The following is a 19,729-nucleotide window of genomic DNA, read 5'->3' as shown; positions in this document are numbered from 1 at the left end:
GTGTGTGTGTGTGTGTGTGTGTGTGTGTGTGTGTGTGTGTGTGTCTGTGTCTGTGTCTGTGTCTGTCTGTCTATGTGAAGTGGTTAGGAAAGTCCCAGGTTCACGTGTCACCTCTGACTTGTACTAGCTGTGTGACCTTGGATGAGTCAACCTCTTCATACCAAAGCATTCTCTCATATTTTAAGTTGCAGAACAGTTGCAGATCTGTATTGGTAGAGAGATTCCTTAATGAACTTCCATGTATCAGTGAAATTGTGGACTTGACTGTCTATACCCAAAGGGGAAGAAAAAAGCCTCTTCTAGTGTGCCAAGATTGTCTCTTTTGGAGTAAGAGTTCTTACTGAAGTTTGTGTCATGGCCCCTTTGGCAGTTGAGTGAAACCTGTGGACCCTTTGTTAGAATAATGATTTTAAAAGTACAAAACAAAATGAATAGACTAAAAATTAAGTGAATTATATAGAAATACAATTATCAAAGATTTTTTTTTAAGTTCATAGATTCAGGTTAAGAACCTCTGATACTGAGTGAAGAATTATACAAATAAGTTCTAGGTGTCAAAATTCCTGCACCCCTAAAATGTCAATAAATTTGTGACTTTAATTTTATGTAGGGATAATTTCTTTCACGTGGCTGTAAAGAGGACCTGACAGTCTTGTCTTTTGATCGAGGCTGCTTAAAATTTCCAGGGAGATGCAGGGATTCACAGCAGAAATCTGCTTGTGGCCAGGATGGTGCCAACATCGTACTGCTCCATGGTAGTCGAGTAGAAATTCCACTGCCTTGTCATGTCTGTTCTTCTTCCCAGGACAACCCAGAAATTTGTTTTATGAAGGGTGCTTATGAACAAGTGATTAGATACTGTACCACGTACAACAGCAAAGGACAGACCTTGGCACTCACTCAGCAGCAGAAGGATATCTACCAGCAGGAGAAGGGCAGCATGGGCTCCGCAGGACTGAGAGGTAGCTGCAATCCGGGGGCCCAGGAGGGTGGGGGAGGAATGCTTTTTAGCTTCTCTTCTTCCCCTTAGCACAATGTGTGTCACATTTTAACCTTCATTCTCCTATCTCCTCTTTGTCCAGGAGACTGTTAACTACGTCCTAATCTTCCTCCAAAAATATTCTTTGGGGCCAGAACATTTTTGCAAAGATGAAAACTTGTGTATAATCAAAATGTGCCTTCCTTATCCATTTTTTTATTCTTTATCTGAAGAATGTCTATCTACTGCAGGGGATTCAGTGAGAGGGCATAGAGGTTGAGCGTTTTTTTTGTTACATGCTATCAACAATAGGCACAAATTTAAGGCCATGTTTTCTAGCCATAAATTTATTGTTATTTCTGTCTTCACTAGTGCCTTCCCCACTTTTAATTAGCTAAAAATGGCAGGGCTTTCTTATTCTGATGCAGTCTGACTTGGGGAAGATTTTCTTTCTCAGGACTCAGGTACCATATTGGGATGGAGATAGGCCATGGAAAGACCTTTGTGCAGTTCCATAATTCTAAACAAGCACCATCTCCCCCCTCCTGGCCTTTGTGACTATGAGTTGAGGACAGAAGTATCAGGTTGTTGCCTCACAAGGAGGACCTAGTTTACTGGTGTATGAACTGGGCGTTTCCGCTCCTTCACAGAGGCTCAGCCTTAGCTGCAGGTTAAAGATACAGTCTTAATGATCTCATCTTTGAGGGGTAACTTGTGAGTATTCGCCACAGAGATTTAACACATGGGGAGTCAGGGCTAGGAGAGAAACCACGTTAGATGCTTGACCCAGGGGCCAGGACTTCTGGAAACGTTTATGTTAAGTGGAGTCTAAGGTGATGGGCTTATATCTTTGTCCTGATGTGATGGTGTCCAGAAGGGTGGTAGCTAGGCTCTTAGGGCTGCAGCTAGGCAGGGTCCCTCCCCTGTAGACCAGCACCAGATGGCTAGACAGACTCTGAGACCCTGCTCCTTCCCGGGATGGCCGAGGCTGGCCAAGCCCGGGTCTGTGGGACTAGAGCAGCCCCAGCGCTGCTTCTGCTGCTGTGTTGACGGAGGGATGTTCTGCCTCACTGGCACTCTCTTTCATCTGCACTTTTTGTCTTACTGTCTCCATCTCCTGAGAAGGGATATTTTAAATTCCCTGAAGGAACACAATGGCTCTTCTCAAAGTCAAACTCCAACACAAAAGATCTCTGTGTCTCCTAGTTTTTGAAGAGCCAGAGAGCCCCGCTCTAGGCTCTCGAAGTGTTGGTCCCTTGGCTGATACAGTTTGTATGAGCTGTGAAGGCCCGACAAGGCAGCAGAACCTCTGGCCTACTCTCCCCTGCCCTTCTATCAGCCGAGCCTTCACTGATGAAAATGAAGTGTGACCTGAAAAGTTTTTAGAGGTCATGTATTTAAAAGACCAGAAGAGGAGGATGTTATTCCTTGTTGACCTGGAAGTGACATTCCCTGACTTGAAAAAGTCTCCTGGGGAGCGGCTAGGTGGCGCAGTGAATCGAACACCAGCTCTGGAGTCAGGAGGACCTGAGTTCAAATCTGGCCTCAGACACTAAACACAAAAACTAGCCGTGTGACCTTGGGCAAGTCACTTAACCCCAATTGCCCTCCAAAAAGCAAAAAAAAAGAAAAAGTCTCCTGGGATTCCAGTCAGTCTCAGGCCATAGTGGGCAGGCTGCTTCCGGAAGGCTAGTCATCATTCTTGACAACTACAATGGAGTCCTCAGAGAACAAGGGTATTTTCCAGGTTGCTCATGGCTTGATGCCAGGTAGTTTGGCTTGGGAGACCCTACAGGGCACGTCAAAGAACCCAGCAGCACTGGCCTTAGGCCTGGTGCATGAGCAGGGCCTCCCTGACCCCTCTGCACCTTCCATCCCTCTTCAGATTTTTCCCTGCATCCAAGGGCCTTGCCCATACTTCACTGAGTGCACCTTCTTCTCTCCTCTTCCTCATGTTACACCCAGCTCCGATGTCTTCCTCTGGCCCACTCTCTCCTTCTGCACTTCTCTCATGGGAAGAGGTCCATTTCTTCTTGCCAAATGACCCTTGTTTTGGGGACACTTGCTCCTGTCTCCTCCACTGAAATGTCCCGCTCTCATTTTGCCATCCTTGGTCTCCCTGGCCTTGTCCCGGTGTCTGCCACGTTCCACGTGTTTCAGAAATGCTTGTTCACTGCCTGGCCCTGGCATGGAGTCAGAGCCCACGCCTCCCTTCTTCCTTTCGCTTTGTACCACCCCCTGGCTGAGGCGCCTTGCTGAGTGTCAAGTAGCCATGTAGTGGTTTTTAAAAAAGGAAATCAAAGGCAACATCAGAAATGAGGACAAAAATGTGCCTTCTTTTACTTTATTTCATACTCAACAAAAACTAAACTTTGAACATCTTAAAAATTTTTTAAATAATTGAAGGTTTTGCAAGTAGGTCCTAGTGGGAGCTCTAGGGCTAGAGAATTTAACTATTCAGCTAGTTAATCCTAAGAAATTCTATTTCCCAAAACTACGATATCCACTTTTCTGTCTTGAGCAGATTTGTCTGTCTTCAGCATTGGCAGATATAGGTACATAATAGTTTTTATTGGCAAGCAACTGACCAAAAAATGTCAAATTAAAGGATGTAAAATTATGGGGAGACTGAAACACCTGCTTTCATTTATGCTGAAGTGGTAGAAGGTGCCAGGACATGACTCTGTTTCTTCAGATTTCAGCCAAATTAGATTGTTACCTATGAAGACTTAGGGCCAGCATCCTACTCCTGACAAGTGCAGTGTTCCTGGATGTACGGCTTTATTCTTGGCTTTCATTTAAGTAGAAGAGACCCAAATAAATTGACTTTTTTTTTTTTTGCTTCATTGGGCTGTGCAGTGAACCAGGCTGATATTAGAGGGAGAAAGTAGGGTAGAATTTTAGTCATTTTTTTCAGTTGACAAATCCTAGAGAGCAAAGACAGACAGTACATCTTTGGAGGGACAACCCTTGAAACCTGGTGCAATTTTTTTCCCCAGACCCATTATCGGATTAGGTTTCTCAGAAGAAATCACAATACTCTCTATTCTTTGGAATAAGGAGTAAAAGAGAATTTTCCCTATCAAGGCCTGAGTCACTGTTCAACACAGGGCCACATAAAAAAGTAAATTCATTTAAGGGTGAGTTAAAAATGTAAAATGTTGTGTTTATGTCCTTTTAAAATTAATAATGGAGAGGTGGCCAGGTGGCACAACGATTAAGAGCACTGGCTCCAGTGTCAGGATGACCTGGGGATCGAATCCCGGGCTCAGACACTTAGCACCCACCCAGAAACACCTGGCCTTGTAACCTTGAGCAAGTTACTTAACCCCAATTGCTTTAAAAAAAAATAAAAAATAAAAATAAAATTAATAATAGAGAATCCTAAATTATTTTCAGCAAATAAAAAGGAAAATGCTTCTTTCTCATGGAAAATGGGAAGTAGGAGGAATGAAAGATGGAACAAAATGGAGATAATGTCAGTGCTTGCCAGAAACTTTGATGGGCCAAGATCTAATTCAATTACTTTTATTTTTTTTTAAATGGGGGAACAGGGAAGAGGAGGACAGAGATAGAAAGAATATAGTTAAAATTAGTTATACTGAAGTTTAGAAGTACAAGTATTCTTGAAATCCTTTCATCATTTTTTGATGGACAGAAAACTTCATTTTTTTTTCAGTTCCTTTTGAAAGGAAACCAGTATATAAGGCTTTTAAATAGAAGTACCGCAATCTGTTATAATTTTGCTTACAAGTTGGTAGATCAAGTCAAGTCTACATATATTTATGAAACACCTATTTCCTGGGCAGTGAATATACAGAGAAAGGCAGAAAATAGTCCTTGCTGTCTGGAAGCTTGAGGTCTGATTGGGAGATAGCATGCCAACAACTGTATGCAAGCCTTAGCATGGGGTCAGTTGAAAGTCGTCACCAAGGGGAGGCATTAGCATTAAGGAGGATGGGTAATGCCTTCTTGCAGAAGGTGGGGTTTCCACGGGATTCCCCCAGGAAACCGTGGAAGCCGGGATCTGGGAAGGAGGCAGGAGGTATCCAGCAGCATGGGGGCAGCCAGCTGAGACACCAGGGGTAGTGGAGGGGCTTTGGGCACTGCATCACCGAGGATTCTGTGTTTTTATATTTGATTTGGCAAACGCTTTACAAGAGAAAAACACTCGAATGTTAAGTGATTAAGGGGAAATTTTACTTGATCCCTCATCATTCTCTATATTTAGTACACTTTTCACTCTGATATCGGTATTTGAACAGATTTCTTTGAGACTCATATTTCTTTTCCTCGCATTTTGTCCTTTCTTCCAAAGTTCTTGCCTTGGCTTCCGGCCCTGACTTGGGACAGCTGACTTTTCTGGGCCTGGTGGGGATCATTGATCCTCCCAGAACTGGAGTGAAAGAAGCAGTTACCACACTCATTGCCTCAGGAGTGTCCATAAAGATGGTGACAGGAGATTCCCAGGAGACTGCCATCGCCATTGGTACGGAAAGACCAGTGTGGTCATTTTAACTCTGCCACCCCACTCTTCTGGTAGCTCAGTGCAGCTGGTGTGTTTTTAAGTGGCGGGTTCCATTTCAAAGAGCATCTGTGTGTTTAAGACATGACAGTAAGTACTGTCTCAAGCCATCAGTTGTGCCCCTCCGTCCACTGGGTTGTAAATATTTATGTGAAAGATGCAGTAGCGCTCGATAATAATAATACTATGAGAAAGACTGTCCGTGGGAATCATTGGGATCACGTAATTCTGCAGCATTCAATGAGTAGCCAGTTTATCAGTTATCCTGGTGTTCTTAGCTTCAGCTTATTATGCTTATCAATAATAACAATGCCAGTTAAGGTTTTACCTGGCATTTTAGTTTTCAAAGCCCTTCCATTTACAGTCTCATTTGAGACTGGAGAGCCCTGCAGGGGTAGGTCAGGAAAGAATTTTACCTGTCTCATAATCCAGACACAGAGAAGTTAATTGGCTGATCTAAAGTCTCACAGTAAATCAGCAAAGTCAGGATGAGCCTTCGGCTTTGCCGCACCTACCATGTACTTTAGGTCTCAAGGCATTTATTGATTTTCAAGTTTGCTAAGTGGGCCTAAAATATCTCTTTTTCCTTTTTAATTAATATATGGGTTTTAGAGCATATCTTTATGTGCCATTACTGGGAGAGGCAATTATTATTTCTCATTATTTCTCAAGAGCCCAGAGATAGTTAGAAGACCCAAGTTTTTGCCTCTTATTAACTGTCAAGTCCCTTTGTCTGTCTGAGACTTCTCTCCACATACGCAGGATGGAGATGAGATTGTCTTGTCTGCCTTGTGGGGGTGACGGGGTGGGCTAAAGTGCTGCTAACTCTGTAATGCTCTGGGCAGAGTCAGTGCTTATTCCATTCATTATTTACTAAATGTTGGCTTTTATAGATTCCCCTTGCTAAATATTAGGGATAAGACTCAGGTCCAGACTTAAGAGTGAGTCGTCTAGGAGACTGTCATTGACGTCAGTCTCCAGTAAATTGTGTTTTTATATTTCCTGTGGCTCATCACATAGATCTCTTTATTTCAATGCTTGTTGTAGTTAGATGACCTTAGTAAGGGAATTTTCACAAAAGTGGGAAGAAAAAAGGACCAGAGCTGGATAGAGTTTTTACCTGCAGCAAATAAAGGAAAGTTGACCTCACTACACAAATAAATTGTGTCAGTAATATCATTAGGAGTATATTTACCTTGTTAAAGTAATGAAACTGGCCCAGAACTTTTATGCATTTGCATATAATATATCACAAGATAATCTGAAGTTCATTCTGCCTGTGTCTGCTAATTACAGCTCATTATCACTTTATAAAGCTGTATTTCTGCTAGCCACCACTTAGTTTGATTAGTTGCCACTTGGTTCCAGTTCCTGAATGTAGAGTTCATCCTAAAGTCTTAGCTGGAATGAGACCTCAGCCACCTGGGTTGGCAGTGGGCACTCCCTGGGTAGGAGCCTGAGTGAATGGCAAGGCTAGTTTGGGGGCAAGAAGAGCTGGGTTCAACTCCATTGTCTGACTGGGAAAGTCCCTTTACCTTTCAGTCTCTCAGCTCGCTCATCTCTGAAATGGAGATTGTCTGCAGTGCAGAGCTTACTACTAATTCTAACGGGACTTAGTTATGTTTTAATATATAGTGATTATATATGACATATAGAATTAATTTAAGACTGTGTAGAAAGTTTGGGTTAAGTTTTTTGTCTTATATTTTACTCAGATGAACCTATAATCTCATTCAGTGCCTCCTGTGTGACAGATGCTGTAGACAAAAAGCAAACGCTCCTGCCTGCAGGAAGCTTTTGGCCTTCCTTCTGGTGCGGAGCCCAGCCTGTCCATGTTTTCCCCTCTTTTCAGATCCTTGCCCATAGCGCCTCTGTAGACAACCCCTCAGTGTCACAGAGGCCACCTTCTCTTTGACCTTTTGGTGTTTGGTGGATGCCTGGGCTTGGGTCTGGCCCTTCCCTTTTGCTCTAGTCAGACAAGACCATTTTTCACATGGAATATCACGTGGGGGATATTCAGCAGCCTGCTTAAATCTGCCTTCAACCAGTCAAGCATTAAGCACCTTTCTGTCTGGTACTGTGCTAGGTTCTGTGTCTATAGAGGCAAAAAATAAAAGAATCTTTGCTCCTGAGGACCTTATACCATGGCATTTTGTAATTTTTAATGGAATGCATCATTTCATGGTGGATGGTGTCACTGAGAGAATACTCTTATTAAAAGACTTGTTTTATACCTCAAAAGTTGAAAAAGCCCCTAAAAGTCCAGAAGACTAAAATGAGAATGGGATTAAATGGTAATCCTTTAAGAATACAGGAGTGATCAGATGTTTGATTTACTCTCTTCCCTCCTTTTCCTCTCTTCCTCCTGACTCCCCATTTTTTCTGCAGCCAGTCGCTTGGGGTTGTATTCCAAAAATTCGCAGTCAGTTTCAGGAGAAGAAATTGATACAATGGATGTGCAGCAGCTTTCACAAATAGCACCAAAGGTATGTTTAAAAAGCAACAGCATTTTTTATTGCATTTGTGTTTTTTGGAAGGAGGGATATGAATTTTTTTTAATTCAATTTTATTTTCAGTCCAAATTATCTCCATCTTCCTGCTGCCTTTCCCATCCATTGTGAGAAGGCAAGAAAAGCAATTAAAACTTGTTTTTACATGACAAATTACAGATACATATAGATATAGATATATATCTATATATTCTTATCTGTATATATATATATATATATACACACACATAGTCAAAAGCAACAAAATGTAAAGGGCGCATGACAAACTTGACTTGCTTATAGGGGAAAATGAAATGTTTCAGGGAAAAAAATTCTATAAATGACTAAAATAAGCAATACATTTGAGATTCCCTTTAAGAAGTAGACTTGACAGCCTTCAGAATGGATTTTGTGGCTTAATAATCTTAAATTAATTGATATTTTTATCTCGAAAGGTCCTCAGGAGTGTTTGTAGTTGCAAAATTCCCATCTTTCATATGCTTTATGACAAAATTATTCACTTTAATTAGGAATTTGAAATCTTATGTTAGCTCTTTACCTTTGTTTATCATCTGGGCTTGGCACTAAAGTAACCGTAGACGTCTTGGGTGGGAGTGAAGGAAATGGAGGAAAAGGAGAGGGGATTGGGAAGATAAAGTAGCCGGTGAAAGCGGAGGGGGAGGAGAGGGCCTGGGGGTTTGAGTCAGCAGGTCTACTCTTTCTTGGCATCCTGTAGGTCTTTGTGACCTCCTAGGAAAGAACAGGAAGGCTGTCATCGAAATAGATCCTTGTCTGGCCTTCATCAGTCTGCTTTGGTCACCCCGTTGGTGATTGACCTGATCCCTGCTCTCACCTGCTCTCTGTTTTCACAGTTATCTTACATGTACATCCCATAGGATTGAGCACAGTTTTAAAAACTGGGAGAAAACAAATTTTTAAAAAGTTAAGAACTGCATTAAGCCTTTTGGGGCACCCTGTAATAGACTGCAACACAGCTTCTCGGTGCCTTTTTTCTCCACCAGTTACTTCTTTGAGTAATTTCTTTCTCTGTTACTGCATCCTCTCTCTAGTCATTATCACTAACCTTTCATTTCTTGCTGCTTTTCTCGCCTTCCTCATCCCCTGATCAGGCAGGTTAGATTTTCGTCTGAAGCAAGGTGAGGATCACTTGCTCAGCAGGTTTTTTTGAGCATTTATTCATCTTGACTTTTTTCCCCCACTAACTATAATCACTTGTATGGATGTGCAGGTGCTTTTCCCTAGGAGGCCTAGGCAATATTGTAAAGAAAGAGATTTTGTTCTGCAGGTTTTATTTTTTTTAAATTATTTTTATTGGTTTTAATTATTTCCCAAAGGCTCAGGAGGAGAAAGTGAATTCTCTCAGGTTGTTTCTGCATTTAAAAGACTTTCCTCGCCCCTTTCCCCCTTTGTTTTTTTTCCTATTCTGACCTGGCCTTCATTTTATTTTGTTTTCTAGAATTTAATGCCACAAGGAAACTTAAATCCCATACTGTACTGTGTAGAAGTAATGGATCGAAGTAGATTAAGAAGGATAACTGGAATCTCTACTTAAAGTCTTATTATCCTTCAATTCAGCTTCTTTCTTAGAGAAGATACCTAAATGATTTTCAAATTCGATAGATTGTGGTGTTTCGTCTTATTTTCCTTATCCTATTCGTGATTTGGACCCTGATAAAGACAATTGTGATTATTAAAAAATTACCTTAAAGGCAGAATACGGGAGAGGAAATTAAGAACCTGGATAATACACATATTATTGAAAAACTGAAAATTAGTTATTGGAAACATTTTATATAAAACTCATTTATTGTCTTATTGTTTCTGGCATTAGACTCATTAGAATTGTGTCATTTTTGGAAAGGATTCAGAAGTCTAGATTATGGCAGTAAAATGAAGTGAATTAGACAGAAGAATGAAAATGTAGAGGAAAGAAACTTACTTGAGCTTGAATAAAAAAGAATCAGGAAAGACTGTCACATCATTTTTCATCATCACCGACCCTCTGTTTTCCAGCTCCTCTAGTGACAGAAGGAGGGGCATTGGATGTTTTAGTTGGGCACATGAAGATCACAGGGAACCACAGTGTGGGACCAAGAGAACTTGTCATCTTTTTTTAGTTTCTCACAGCTTAAAGGGAGCTTCAGTATGTCGCTGTGCAGTTTATAAATAGAGGGGTAGCCCAGATGACCTGTCTTGCTCAGGGTGTTAGCATTCCTGTGGTTTCTGTGGTGATTTGAGGTTTCTGCCATCACAGGTGTCCTGAAAAGGTAGGACATCCCGATTTCAGTAAAGCGAGGCTAGTGACTTACGAGAAGGGACAAGCTGTCTGTCTGTCTCATGGAGAGTCTATGGAACTGAGACGCCCCCATTTTGCTCTCTCTCTCTAGGTCGCGGTGTTTTACAGAGCCAGTCCAAGGCACAAGTTGAAAATCATTAAGGTAGGTGCCTGAAGCAGGCCTCTGCTCACAGCTGTGCTTCCTGCTTTATGTATCTTGTTACTCAGTACGTTTTGAGGTTTATACACATTTCCTTCCTCTGTGGCTGGGAAGTGACAGTGGCTTGGGAAGTGGATACAAATGGCCAATCCCAGGGAAGCATGAATAGTGGCCTGAGAGGCTGCCTTGCTGTTGGGGCCTGAATGTCACCAAGCTGTTATCAATACAGTGTGTCTACTCCAAAAATAAGTATCTCCTCTGCAGTGTCCTTGGGCTGGGGGGTAACACTGGGGCCCCCAAGGTCCTGGGACAGCCAGCCCTGCCAGAAAGGCTCTGAGCGTGCCCTGGCCTGCCCAAGGTCGGGGCTTCTTTGTGCAATCTGCCCAGCCAGGATGGAAGAGGCTCAGACCCGCCTGAAAGACAGAATATCAATGGAATTTTGTTTTTGAAGAATATTAGTATTACTTTGAATCAAGGCCTGTTACATGAAGGCCTGGTAAAGTGTGATGTGGGGGTGAGAAACAGATGGTGTTAAAACAGAGAGCTGGAGTGCTGACAGAGTTAACAAACAAAGGAAAATGGAAGATTTAGAAGAAAACTGCTCCTAAATGTAGTGATTTGGAAATATAGTCAGTTTTAAATGGACAGTAAGGAAGAAAATGTCTGTCACATCAGAAGCCTAGAACTAAGAAGCTTTGAATAATAGCTATGTTTACATAGCACTTTAAGGTTTGCAGAGAGCTTTACAAATACCACATTTTATTCTCATGACAACCCTTGGTAGGAGCTGTTATTATCCCCATTTTACAGATGAGGAAAAACTGAGGGAGACAGAGGTTAAGTGACCTGTCTAGGGTCACACAGCTAGTAAGTGTCTGAGACCAGATTTGAGCTTGGATCTTCCTCCCTCCAGGCTGCACCTCCAGCAGTCTCTAATCGCAATTAGATCAGTGGACTGGTAACTGAATGAACAGAAGAAATGGGAGTGAGGGAAGAGTAGAAGATGATTGAACATTAGGCATCATGAAAACGTTCGTGATGTCTGTTAGCTGGCTAAACTGCACTGTTGATATGTCAGACACATGAGAGCAATGCCGTTCTTTTTTATTTAGTACTCTGCATATTTTGCAAATACTTTGCAAGTGTTAGAAGGCAGCAGGAAATTGTAGAGAGTAGTGCTGAGCATGGCTTCAGGAAGACCTGGGCTCCAGTCCCATCCCTGCTGGGTATCTGTGACCCTGGGTAAGTTATCTAACCTTTAGGTGTACCAGCAGCCACCTAGACCCTCTCTGCGAAGCCAGAGGGGGAAGGGGCTTCAGGGACATTCATTATCTCCCTCCCACCTCCCAACCCCCCCATTAAGAAAGCAAGAAGAACAACCACACACAACCAGTATGTCAAAGCACATTTCTGCATTGGCTGTGTGTGTGTGTGTGTGTGTGTGTGTGTGTGTGTGTGTGTGTGGTTTTGGATTCATGGCTTATCGTTGTGTTGATGAGATTTCTAAAGTCTTTCATTTCTCTTTCTCTATAATGCTATCATTGTATAAATTATTCATCTAGTTCTGTTCACTTTTTTCACTGTCATTTCAGAAAGGTCTTCCCAGTTTCCCCTGACATTTTTCATGTTAACATTTCTTGTGGCAGCAATAATAATAGTTAACATTTAAATTGTACCCACCTCTTGTGTGCCATACACTGTGCTGAGCGCTTTACAGTTCTTTTCATTTGCTTCTCCCAGCGCCCCTGGGAGGCAGGTACTGTTGTTATCCCCATTTTACACATGAGGAAACTAAGGCAAACAGATAAACTTGCCTGGCTAGTAAGAGTCTGGGCTCAAACATGACCTCGTGCCTTTCTTCCTGACTCCAGTTCCTGTACTCTGTGCTCTATGGCACCATCCAGCTGTACTATTCATTATATTTGTGTTTACTCATTCCCCATAAAAAAGATTACATATAGATCCCTTTTACTCTTAATTCTTTGGGATATAAGCCAAGTAGTGGTATAGCTGGGTAAAAGCATATTCAGATTTAGTAACTTTCTTCTCATCATTCCAGATGCTTTTCAGAATAGCTGCACCAGTTCACAACTCCACCAGCAATAAACCAGAGTCCCAGGGTGTCTGTTTTCCCACAGGACCTCTAGCCTTTGTTGTTAGCAACATAAAAACTGCCCAAGCCTTCACTGCTAGGAGCTTCGGCCAATCATACTTAGTAACACACGGAGACATTTTTCATAACTAGATTATTATGTGCTTAGTGTAGGCTCGTGGGTCAGAAAAATCAGGGAACCACAGATGGCATTTTCATAAGTCTTATATGAGACAAAGCAGGATGGATATAATTGGAATGGTGCAGAGAGCCAAATGGGAAGGGAGAGATGTCCACATCGGAGAGCCGATGGCAGAGGGGAAAGCTCTATGCTGAAAAGTGTTACTGTAGGCTACAATTGAGTTTTATGGGAGGCAGATTTGGGAAGGAAAGGGGAAATGGTCTAATTTGGATCATTTTATAAGTAAAAGTTAAAAATTCCAGCTTTCTTGGTTTGATATTAAATGTAGTGTAACGTTGTATAATTTTAATTGTGGAAAAAGTCATTGAAAATGGATAGCTTTACCTGTAAGCCTTTTTACCCAGTTTTCTTTTTCCCCAGTCCCTCCAGAGCAATGGTTCGGTTGTAGCGATGACTGGAGATGGAGTCAATGATGCCGTCGCCTTGAAGGCTGCAGATATTGGAGTAGCAATGGGACAGACGGGAACAGATGTTTGTAAAGAAGCCGCTGACATGATCCTGGTAGATGACGATTTTCAAACAATAATGTAAGTTTTGTTTTCTTGGAAGTTATTTGGAACAAAATTTTCTCCCCTTCATCCAGTGAATTTATGAGGAAACTATATGAGTTATTTAAATATTATCATCTAAATGAACTTAGATGACCTATTGGAACAGAAAATAAGGCTTCTGTTTTATATGCAGATGTTTAGCATTTAGCTCCTTGAAGATAAATTCTTTTCAGTTTTGTCATGAGTCGTAAATTTCTAGTATATGTTTGCAAGGTCCTTAGCTCTCTGCCCATTATGATCTTGGCTACCTCACCAGGGCTTAGGATTCAGCTGTTCTGAAACTGAATGTTGTCCTAACACTGGGGCAGCACTGAGGAGCACATTGGGTCGTTCTTCATTTTCACATATGGTTTTTTCCCCTTTGAACTTTGAAATGTTTATCTTAGAAGAAACTTAAATGTTTAGAGCTGTATGTGAATTAACGTTTGTTTGATTCCACTTACAAACATGCCTGTAGGTTTCCCATCCTAAAGGCAAAACCTCGTATAGACACTGCTACTTCCTTTGCTACACTGGTAGTTTTCTTATCTGTAAAAGTGAAATAGTAATATTTGCACTACCTGCCTTAGTGTGTGTGTGCGTGTGCGTGTGTGCGCGTGCGCACGCGCCGGGGGCTGAAAATAGCCCTATTCATTGCGTCATGAAGGAAGAAATGAGAATTTTAATGTCGTGTAATTGGCAATACTAGATACTTAGATAGCAGTTTACTCTTTGCCAAGAATTCTCATTGCTGATACATCATTTTACTCATGACCTTTTGGGGTAGGCAGGACAAGTCTTACTTCCATTTTTCAAGAAACAGGGTCAAGAAATTAAGTGACTCAAACTCTCCAGAGTCACCTTTCGTCTCCTGATCTTCAGTTTTCCTTTTCCTTGACCTCTCTGCAGCTTCTTGACAGCATCTTTTCTTTGACGTTCTTGTCTCTAGGTTTTGGGGCAGCCTCTCTCCTGCTGCCCCTCCTGCCTCTCTGATGGATCTCTATCTAGGTCATTGTGCTCACTACCCTGAGGGTCTCACATGTCTCTGTTCGGGGCCCTCTTCACTTCTCCCTCTATACTAGTTCATTTGGTGATCTCGTCAGCTCCCGTGATTTAATTGCCATCCCTGTGCTGAATATTGAATCTCTCTGTAAAGTCCAATCTTTCTGCTGACCTCCAGCCGACTCTCAGACATCTCAGACTGGATGACCAGTAGACATCCTTAACCCAGTATGTCCAGATCAGAACTCCTTATCTTTTCCCCCAAATCATTCCCCCTCTTGCCTTCCCTGTTACTGGTGAGGGCAGCACCCTCCTCTTAGACCCTCAGGCTCCCAGCCCACAAATCAGTCTTCCCTCCATATCCAGGTTGTTTTCAGGGTCTATTGATTTTACCTCTGCAGCCTTTTCTGGCCCCCTTCTTTCCTCTGACACTGCCACCCTCTTGGTACAGACCCTCATCATGTCGTTCGGGACTATTGCAGAAGCTATGGGGGGGGGGGTCTGCCTGCCTCCAGTCTTTCCCCATTCCAACCCATCATTCATTCAGTCACTAAAGTGATTGTCGTAAAGCACAGATCTGGCCCTGTCACCTCCCTACTCAGTAAATTCCTGGGGCTCCTGTCCCCTCTAAAAGCTCTATTTGGCATTCAGATCCCTTCATAACCCAGGCCCCTCTTGCATCTCCAGTCTTCTCACAATTTACTCCGTAACACATCCTCTTCAGTCCAGTGACTCTGACCTTTTGGCTGTTCCATAAACAAGATACTCGTCTCTTGGCTCCAAACCTTCTCTCTGGCAGCCCCCGCCCCATGTCTGGAATGGTCTCCCTCCTCGACCTCCACTTCCAGGCTTCCCTGGCGTCCTTTGTCCTTCGAGTCCCAGCTGAAATCCCACCTTCTCTGGGAAGCTTTTACTGATCCTCACTTATTTCCAGTCTGTGCTGTGTGTAGCTTGATTTGTATATATACTTATTTACTTACTGTCTCCCCCATTCGATTTTAGGTTCCTTGAGGGGAGGGACTCTTTCTCTTTATTAGTCATATCTCCAGTGCTCAGCACAGTGCCTGCCAACATCATAGGTGCTTATGACCGACTGATGCTTGGTAACCTCTAGTAAGTGGTCAGCTCAGTGAGGGCAGAAATGGTCTTTTACCTGAACTTTAATTAATGTTGAACAAGTTAAGTCAGTGGCCAAGTCAGAACTTAGACTGCAAGCCTTTGGACTTGCCCTCCCTCGTCCTTCCCACAGACCTGTCTTCTGGAATAATTCTGTGGGCCTATGATCTTGTCCGGCTTATGGATCTTCCCACCCCAATGTTCTCACCTTGTGCTGCTCTGGTCCATGCCTCCTGCAGACCTTACACAGGGGTTCTGCCCAATGTGGTGGGGGGCCTTCCTGTAGTTCTCATAGCATGTGGTGGGTACCCATGAATCACACAAGCTGTCCCTTAGTTACCTTTCCTACCATGTGACCAGCCCCACCTGTCTGGTTTTCCTTCTCTCTTTTGGATGTCCATTTTATGCTTTAACTTGGATAATTCTAGACTGAAAGGGATTGTCAACTTCCCCTTGCTCTTTGGGTAACCCTCACCTTTGATTCTATGGCCTGTACTATTTACATGAGCAAGAATTGATCAGATATAACTAGATGATAAATTCCTTGAGCTCAGTGATAATATCTATTATTTCAGTGTCTTGCACAGAGTTGATGTTTAATAAATGTTTGTGGAAGTGAACTTAGGACAGAGGGATTCTTTAAGAGATGGACTTTAATGACACACTGATTAAGTATTTGATCTCTTAGAAATTAATTTATTTTCAAAGTAAATTTCCCAGTTTGGAGTTGTTATTTTAAGGAGATATTTATTGATCCTCCCCCCCCCCCCTTTTTTTAATAGTACCTAGACTTCTCTGTTTTCTCTTATCTCTCCCAAAATGTGATTCCTTAAGATTGGGTTAAGTTTTAACTTACCTTATTTGATAGAATGTTCATGCTAAAATGTTTTATGTGTTTTAGGTCTGCAATCGAAGAGGGTAAAGGGATTTACAATAACATTAAAAATTTTGTTAGATTCCAGTTGAGCACGTAAGTTGGTACCATTGTTTCTCTTAATGGTTTTTTTTTTTATTAAGTTAATGCAGAATGCCTGAAAATGGCTCTTTTCTGTTTCTGAGTGTCATGTCTACATCTGAATGCTCAGGAAAGTAAAGTAAAAGATATAGTTCATTTGTTTATTCTGAATCAAAAGTAACATCATCAGTTGATCCTAGTTATAGTTAGAAATCTCCACATATCCAATAGTATTTGCAATATCTTTGTACTTACAATCAGGTCTAGAATGAATAAGTAAGAATATAAATAAGTAGAATAAATAAATAAGATCATCAAAATTTAATAGTTACCCATAGTTTCTTTTCCTGCCGAATACATGCTTGGTTTTTGTCATTAATTAGTCCATTTGTTTATGATCTTTAAATCGTGTTAATTCTGTACCTATAGATCATCACTAATTTTTAAGAGGCTTAGAAAATAGCCAATTCCTGTTTGGAACCAAAACAAATTTTTTGTCTATGTGAGGTATGCAAACTATAATCTAAAGTGTGATCAAAAGCTGTGTTAAGAAGTATAGTATTATTGCATGTTCACTTTTGAGTATTTGTTCTTAATTTAAGTGCCCATGGTGTTTTTATCTTAGAGCTTATGACTATTTGAATATTAAATTTGTCTTTAAAACTGAGGTAACAACCCAATTATTAATAAATTAGTCTTGTATAATCAGCAGGAATTTGCTATACTCACAACTTCATTTAATGGCTTTTTTCCGCAGGAGCATTGCTGCATTAACTTTAATTTCATTGGCTACATTAATGAACTTTCCCAATCCTCTCAATGCCATGCAGATTTTGTGGATCAATATTATCATGGATGGGCCTCCAGCTCAGAGGTAATGGGCTGTTTCAAATGGGATCTGGAAAGGCAAAGGTCCTATCAGATCTAAAACATGAACTATTTTTATATGTCTCATTATTTTTCCATAATGTGAGCCATGTTAAAAAGCTATTTTTCATTATCTGGGAATGATTATATTTACAGGGATATCTTGATGGAATTCATTATCAAGGTGTCTGTGTTCAGTCCCTAATGCAGCTGCTGACTTGCAGAGTGATCATTAGATAGAATATTACTTCTGTTCTCTGTGATAAAAGGAGGACACAGCTCCTAGGAGAGCTTAGAGCTCCTTAGGAGATAGTACAGATCTCATAGCAATATTTGTCAGTACAGTCAAATCATCTGCATGACAAGACCTAAGTTCTCAGTGATGGGTTAAATATTTATTTCAAGCAACATTGGAGAAATAATTTCAAATCTAAAAGAATTTGGTCAGTTTCTGGAATTTCTGACACATTGAATTAATATTGAAGTATATTCCTCAAGGACTGTTACACAAATGCATGTATGCAAAAGAGTTACACATTAGAATAAAAGAAGTTTATTAATACTGATAATACACAAATCTTTTGGAAATGTGGTGGAGTGGAAAGAATCTAGTGAACTCTAACAGTGTCATTCTGAGCAAGTCAGTTTCTTTGGGACCCACTTTCCTCATCTGTAAGAATGAGAAGGTGCAGAATTTCTTTCCATCGCTCAAATTCTTTGATTCTAGTATTTAGGCAATATTCCTAGGACTCAGGTAGAAATCACAAATGTGGACCTCAGATATTTGAAGCTGTTTGGTTTTTCTCTTTGCTTTAAGCCTTGGAGTAGAGCCTGTGGATAAAGATGTGATTCGTCAACCTCCAAGAAACTGGAAAGACAGCATCTTGACCAAAAATTTGATTGTTAAAATACTGGTTTCATCAGTAATCATTGTGTGTGGAACTTTGTTTGTGTTCTGGAGAGAGGTATGAATCCAGAGCAGGATGTTCCCATCCTCAGTAATTAGACTCAGATTAGTCTTAATGCTACTCAAATAATGATCTAGGACATCCAAGGGGGGAGGTATCAATAGTAAAGAAGTAAAGCAGATGATGTTCTACTTTAACAGTTTGAGAGTAACATGGTGGCCCCAGTCTTCTCTCTGCTCCTTTGGGGTGGGCGGGTTCGGTGGCATTTAGGTGTCCTTACTATTTGATAATACCTTTAGTTTTCTCTCTCTCTCTTTTCCTTTCCCTCATGAAAGATAGGGCAGGACCTTATTACTCAGGTTTCCTTGGAGGGCCTTTAAAATGGTGGCCTCTTGTTCATTAAAACCCAATCAGAGCAACAGAGGTCATTGGAAATGTCCACCACGTGAACATTCTCAGCTTTCTCTTAAGCTGAAGTTGTGTGTGGGCTCGTGGGGTGATCAGTTGTTTAGTAAGATGGTAGGTACTCGTCTTTAAAGAGAGTGCCAGGCTCAGGCACCCAGGGTGGCCCCTAAGGAAGCTGTTCCCCTTTCCTTTCTCTGCAGCTGCGGGACAACGTGATAACGCCTCGAGATACAACAATGACTTTCACCTGCTTTGTATTTTTCGACATGTTCAACGCTCTCAGTTCCAGATCACAGGTATACCATTGATGGAATACTGGGGAACTGGCTCAGTGAGATGCTCTGCTATCAAGGCCAGATCCCTCCTGTTCTGTGGCCATAGACTCCAGCCCCAAGTTGCAAATTCCTGTTATTGGTTACAAAAAGAAATAGGAAAGAGTTAATGAATGATCACTTCAGAATTTTGGGAAAACAGGAAAAGCAACACAGAGTCTATATCTATGCCCTATGAATGCCAGCCATGCCATCTGAGTGGGCCAGTGGCTAGAGCACTGGACCTGGACTCAGGAAGACCTGACCTCAAATCTAGTCTCAGACACTAACTGTGTGCCCCTGGGTAAGTCACTTTACCCTTGCCTCAGTTTCCCTATCTGTAAAATGGGGATAATAACAACATCTACCTCCCTGAGTTGTCCTAAGGAAAAAAATAGGATATTTGTAAAGTGTTTTGTAGATTTTAAAGTGCCAAATAATAATCTAGTTAGCTAGTACTTATAGTAGTAGTAGTAGCATATAAAGATGGTGGTAAAAATTCTACATGTGCTAAGCCAGACATAGATACATTTAAGCCCAGGTCCTCCATAGGATTTAATCTTTGGGGTTGAAATAAGTTTTTTTTCATTAAGGTGTTGCTGGAGTGACGTTCTATGGGAAGAGCACAGGGGATTTAGTTTTGACTGGGTTTTGTTTTTTTTTCTAGCAAGTTTAATTTTTCCCCAGATGAGAAGTGTTTTTGTAAGACTGACATGTTAAGACACCATCCTGAAAAGTCTTGATAAGATAGAATGCTTTATAAGCTTCAAATTAACAGGATTTTCTATATTAAGTAATTAGTGGGCAAATTAGAGTAGTGTGTTGTCTTTTTTTTTTCTCTCTTTTTTATTTTTTAGTTTACATCATTCATTTCCACAAGATTTTGAGTTAC

The 19,729-nt window shown here is 41.3% G+C and overlaps 1 protein-coding gene across 3 annotated transcripts in view; it reads left to right on the top strand.

Annotated features, from left to right (window-relative positions):
- Nucleotides 1-19,729, top strand: part of ATP2C1 (ATPase secretory pathway Ca2+ transporting 1) — a 110,126-nt gene that overhangs the window by 83,606 nt on the left and 6,791 nt on the right. For all 3 annotated transcript variants that reach the window (XM_069088394.1, XM_069088396.1, XM_069088395.1), the window contains 9 exons: nucleotides 806-962; nucleotides 5,298-5,468; nucleotides 7,893-7,990; nucleotides 10,402-10,452; nucleotides 13,104-13,270; nucleotides 16,293-16,361; nucleotides 17,104-17,220; nucleotides 18,031-18,178; nucleotides 18,727-18,822. In XM_069088394.1, the coding sequence (XP_068944495.1) occupies nucleotides 806-962; nucleotides 5,298-5,468; nucleotides 7,893-7,990; nucleotides 10,402-10,452; nucleotides 13,104-13,270; nucleotides 16,293-16,361; nucleotides 17,104-17,220; nucleotides 18,031-18,178; nucleotides 18,727-18,822 (1,074 nt within the window). The remainder of the gene's footprint in view (nucleotides 1-805; nucleotides 963-5,297; nucleotides 5,469-7,892; nucleotides 7,991-10,401; nucleotides 10,453-13,103; nucleotides 13,271-16,292; nucleotides 16,362-17,103; nucleotides 17,221-18,030; nucleotides 18,179-18,726; nucleotides 18,823-19,729) is intronic.

The sequence above is a fragment of the Petaurus breviceps genome, unplaced genomic scaffold, assembly GCF_028583685.1.
Source record: "Petaurus breviceps papuanus isolate PSGF00001 unplaced genomic scaffold, PetGlider_PUasm1.0 185, whole genome shotgun sequence".
NCBI lineage: Eukaryota > Metazoa > Chordata > Mammalia > Diprotodontia > Petauridae > Petaurus > Petaurus breviceps.
The sequence above is the reverse complement of the archived record's forward strand: the minus strand, read 5'-3'. Positions and strand labels throughout refer to the sequence as shown.